This window comes from Arachis duranensis, chromosome 1 (assembly GCF_000817695.3).
Source record: "Arachis duranensis cultivar V14167 chromosome 1, aradu.V14167.gnm2.J7QH, whole genome shotgun sequence".
Taxonomy (NCBI): Eukaryota; Viridiplantae; Streptophyta; class Magnoliopsida; order Fabales; family Fabaceae; genus Arachis; species Arachis duranensis.
The window spans coordinates 23419301-23424545 of NC_029772.3; the positions used below are offsets into that span (position 1 = coordinate 23419301).

The 5245-nt window shown below is 43.4% G+C and overlaps 1 protein-coding gene across 1 annotated transcript; it reads left to right on the plus strand.

Moving 5' to 3' along the window:
- The first annotated feature begins 633 nt into the window (after window positions 1–633).
- Window positions 634–1683, plus strand: LOC107482693 (uncharacterized). Its single transcript, XM_016103233.1, has 2 exons — window positions 634–1506; window positions 1558–1683. Exons 1-2 carry the CDS (start codon window positions 634–636, stop codon window positions 1681–1683), a joined length of 999 nt encoding a protein of 332 aa, XP_015958719.1.
- The last annotated feature ends 3562 nt before the right edge of the window (window positions 1684–5245 follow it).

The following is a 5245-nucleotide window of genomic DNA, read 5'->3' on the forward strand; positions in this document are numbered from 1 at the left end:
CATGCCGAATTCATGGCGGCAATGGTGAATCTCGCTATTACCATGGAAGCTAATGCTGCTGCGACTCTGCAAGCTGTGCAGATATTGGGCCAACTGGCTGGGAATGGAAATGGAAATGGGAATGGCGAAGGGAATGCTAATGATAATGCCGAAGGAAATGGCGATAACGCCGGAGGAGTTTTGATGACCTTGGCAATGTTCCTCAAGGTTCATCTGCCAACTTTCTGAGGATCCACAAATCCTACTGAGGTGGATCACTAGTTCCAAGCCATGGAGCGTGCTTTACAGGCGCAGCATGTTCCACACAATCAGTATGTTGAGTTTGCCGCTTACCAGCTAGCGGGAGATGCCCAACCCTGGTGGCAAGCTGAGTGTCGCTTGCTATAGCTACAGAATGCTGATGTTTCGTGGGATGTGTTCTGAATGGCCTTTTACAAGAAGTACTTTCCTGAGTCTGCAAGAGAAGCGAAGGAGATGGAGCTAATGTAGCTGAAGCAAGGTTTCATGTCTGTGGCCGAGTACACCAACAAGTTCGAAGAGCTTTGTAGGTTTTCTCGGGTGTGTCAGGATGACCCAGAGACTTTCGAGAGTTGGAGGTGTATTAAATACCAGAGGGGTTTAAAGGATAGCATTATGACTGTTGTGGCTCCTTTGGAGATCCGTGTCTTCTCTGACTTAGTAAACAAGGCTAGAGTGGCGGAAGAGTATGCCAAGACCGTGGCGGCATCCAAGGACACTCATGGAGGGAGCTCTAGTCGGGGGCGTGGAAAGTATTTTCATCCGAGAGGACAAAGCTTTAAGAGAGGAGGATATGTGCCTCAAGGCCAAGGGGGCTTCAGAAAGAATAATCAGAATCAATTTCAGTATGCTAAGAGAAGAGGAAATCAGAGTAAGAGTTCTCCGGATTTAGTTTGTGATCATTGTGGACGTTTTCACCCTTATGACTTATGCAACATTAGTTTAGGTGGTTGCTTTAATTGTGGGTTGCCTGGCCACATTGCAAGGGATTGCACTCGTGGGAGGAATCAGAATGCAGGCCAGAGCCAGCATCAAGGTCGAGTCTTTGCTGTGAATGCCAAGGATGCTTCCAAGGCGGATCCATTGATGAGAGGTATATGTCTAATTGGTGATAAATCCTTAGTTACATTATATGATACTGGAGCTTCACATTCGTTTATTTCGTTTGCTAAAGTTGAGAAATTAGGCCTGAAAGTGTCAGAGTTACCTTTTGATCTGTATGTACATACTCCGTATCAAACAATTATGACTAGGTCAGGTTGTAGACAAGTAGGGTTCAAGCTTGAGGGTAGAGACTTTGTGCACGATTTGATCTGTCTACCAATGGTGGGGCTAGAGATGATTTTGGGATTTGATTGGTTGTCAAAGAATCGGGTCTTGTTGGATTGCTTTGAACGGACTATTCGGTTTATGCCGGAAGGAGAGAATGGAGCAGTGGTAGCTATGGGGTATTACCTGAACTCTGTGATGGTGCATTGTAGTGAGAAGGTGTGTCAGGGTTATATTCTGTTGGCTGCTAATGCGTTGGGTGATGCCTAGACCTTAGATCAGATTCCGGTGGTTAGAGATTTTCCTGATGTATTCCGAGAAGATATCCCTGAGTTCTCACCTCAAAGGGAAATTGAATTGATACCGAGAGCCGGACCAGTGTCGATTGCGCCGTAAAGAATGGCTCCGATAGAGCTGGCAGAATTAAAGACTCAGTTGGAAGAGCTTCTGAACAAGAGGTTCATTCGACCGAGTGTATCACCGTGGGGAGTGCCAATTTTGTTGGTAAAGAAGAAGGATGTAGGAATGCATTTGTGTGTGGATTACCGACAGTTAAATAAAGTGACAGTGAAGAACAAGTACCCGCTGCCAAGGATAGATGACTTGATGGATCAATTGCAAGGAGCTGGAGTATTTTCCAGGATTGATTTGAGATTCGGTTACCATCAAATAAGGGTGAAGGAGGATGATATCCCTAAGACTGCGTTTAGGACACGCTATGGACACCACGAGTTTACGGAAATGTCCTTTGGGTTAACGAATACACCTGCTGTTTTCATGGATTATATGAACAGAGTCTTTCATCCCTTTTTGGACAAATTCATGGTGGTTTTCATAGATGACATCTTAGTTTACTCTAAGACGGCAAAGGAGCATGAGGAACACTTGAGGATTGTGTTGCAAATCTTAAAGGAACAGAAGTTGTATGCTAAATTGTCAAAGTGCGAGTTCTGGAAGGAGGAAGTAAAGTTCTTAGGCCACATGGTGAGTAAAGGAGGAATAGTTGTAGATCCTTCTAAGTTAGAAGCGGTGATGGAATGGGAAAGACCAACGATGGTGACTGAAGTCAGAAGCTTCTTGGGTTTAGCCGGATATTATAGGAGGTTTATCGAAGGATTTTCTCGGATTGCATTACCGATGACAAAATTGACAAGGAAAGAAGTGTCATTCGTGTGGACGTCGGAGTGTGAAGAGAGTTTTCAGACTTTGAAGCAGAAGTTAACTTCAGCACCTATTTTAATCTTATCGGAACCACATGAACCGTTTGAAGTATATTGTGATGCTTCTTTGAAGGGTTTGGGTTGTGTGTTGATTCAACACTGGAACGTGGTGGCTTACGCATCGCGTCAGCTGAGACCACATGAGGTGAATTATCCAACTCATGATTTGGAATTAGCCGCGATTGTGTTTGTATTGAAGATCTAGAGGCACCACTTGTACGGAGTGAGATTTAGCGTCTTTTCTGATCATAAGAGCCTCAAGTACATCTTTGATCAGAAGGAGCTAAATATGCGTCAGAGGAGGTGGATGGAGTTGTTAAAGGATTATGATGTTGATCTGTTACCATCCTGGAAAGGCGAATGTGGTAGCAGACACTTTAAGTCGGAAGTCCTTGACAATAGCTTGGATGAGAATCAAGGAAGAGGAGTTAGTAGATAAGTTTACAGATCTTAAGCTGGATATTGGTGAGGTTGCTGGAAGGGCTTGTTTGAACCAGCTACAGATTTCAAGTACGTTTAAGATGGAGATTCAAAGGGCTCAACAAGATAAGCAAAAGCTCCAGCAATTGTTTCAACCAGTTGGTGAGAAGAGACTTGGAGAATTCACCAAAGATGATGAGGGGTTTTGGAGGTATAAAAGGAGGATTTGTATACCAGATGCTGGGAGTTTAAGACAGGACTTGTTGTCAAAAGCTCACAACAGTGGATTTTCTATTCATCCCGGAAGCACGAAGATGTATTATGACTTAAAGAAGATGTTTTGGTGGCCAGAGATGAAGAATGATGTAGCTACAGTGGTATCCAAGTGTTTGACTTGCCAAAAAGTAAAGATAGAGCACCAGAAACCGTCAGGAATGCTACAGCCACTTGAAATTCCTCAGTGGTAGTGGGAAGGAATTGCAATGGATTTTGTGACCGGTTTATCGAGGACTAGGTCAAGATTTAATGCGATTTGGGTGATCGTGGATCACTTAACCAAATCCGTTCATTTTCTACCTATCCGAGTAAACTGTTCTATGGAGGAGTTGGCGAGATTGTACATCAAGGAGATAGTAAGGTTGCATGGTATGCCGTCAAGCATAGTATCAGACCATGATCCCCGATTCACTTCAAGATTTTGGGGAGCATTCCAAAGAGCTTTCGGTACGAAGTTATGTCTCAGTACCGCATATCATCTACAAACTGATGGACAGTCGAAAAAGACTATTCAGACGTTGGAAGATTTGCTCAGAGCATGTGTGTTGGATCAACCCAGGAGTTGGGATCGTTACATGCCATTAGTGGAGTTTACGTACAACAATAGCTTTTGTGCGAGCAATGGGATGGATCCGTATGAGACCGTATATGGACGGAAGTGCCAGTCTCTACTTTGTTTGTATGAATTAGGTGAAGCAAGTGTTTTGGGTCCAGATTTGATAGCAGAGACTACCGTGAGTATTAATAAGATTCGTGCAAGGATTCTAACTGCTTAGAGTCGACAAAAGAGTTATGCGGATCAGAGAAGGAAACCGTTAGAATTTGAAGTGGGAGAACATGTATTTCTGTGGGTTACACTAACAACTGGGATTGGAAGAGCAATTAAGACTAAGAAGTTGAACCCAAGATATATATGACCGTTTGAGATTTTAAAGAGATTTGGGCCGGTGGCGTATCAAGTTGCTTTGCCACCTCATCTGTCTAACTTGCATGACGTATTTCACGTGTCACAGCTTCATAAGTACATGTCGGATGCGGCTCATGTGTTGGAGCCTGAGTCGGTTGAGCTGAGGGAAAACATAACATTCCAAGCAACGCCAGTGAAGATCGATGACACTAGTATGAAGAAGCTGCGAGGTAAGGATGTTCCATTGGTTAAAGTTGCTTGGGAGCGAGCAGGAGTAGAAGAGCACACTTGGAAATTGGAATCTGAGATGCGAAAAGATTATCCCGAGCTTTCCTCAGGTAATCCAAATTTTGAGGGCAAAATTTCTTATTTGGTGGGGAGAATGTAAGAACCGCAACTAACCAACCGATTAATTAAGTGATTATATTGCCCAATTTTGATTCCGAAAAGTTAGAGCGAGAATTTTAGGTTTTAAATATCATTTTTGGACTCGGTGCGTCTTTTTGAGTCAGAAAATGTGTCTTTTGTGAAAAACCGTGAAAAACTGCAAACCGGCAGTTGAACCGATTTAAGTCTGCCCGATACCACACGAGAAAAGTGAAAAACCGTCGAAAATCTTAGAAAAATATTAGAAGTTGAAAACCCGGCGTTAATTTTAAAGGTTTGGCCCGAAGTTGGGCCTAACGGGCTAAAAATGCTAACGGGTTTGATCGGACCCAAGTTGGGCCCAATCCCAACATATAAAAGGCTCCTTAAATGAACCAAACCAGCCACCACACTGGTGCACAAAATTGTGATCATCAATGGCGCCATCAACATGGTACGCTCAATTGCAATCTCAACTCTTTATCACAACTTCGCACAACTAACCAGCAAGTGCACTGGGTCGTCCAAGTAATAAACCTTACCCGAGTAAGGGTCGATCCCACGGAGATTGTTGGTATGAAGCAAGCTATGGTCATCTTGTAAATCTCAGTCAGGCAGACTCAAATGGTTATGGAGGATAACATAAAACATAAAATAAAGATAGAGATACTTATGCAATTCATTGGTGAGAATTTCAGATAAGCGTATGGAGATGCTTTGTCCCTTCCATCTCTCTGCTTTCCTACTGTCTTCATCCAATCCTTCTTAC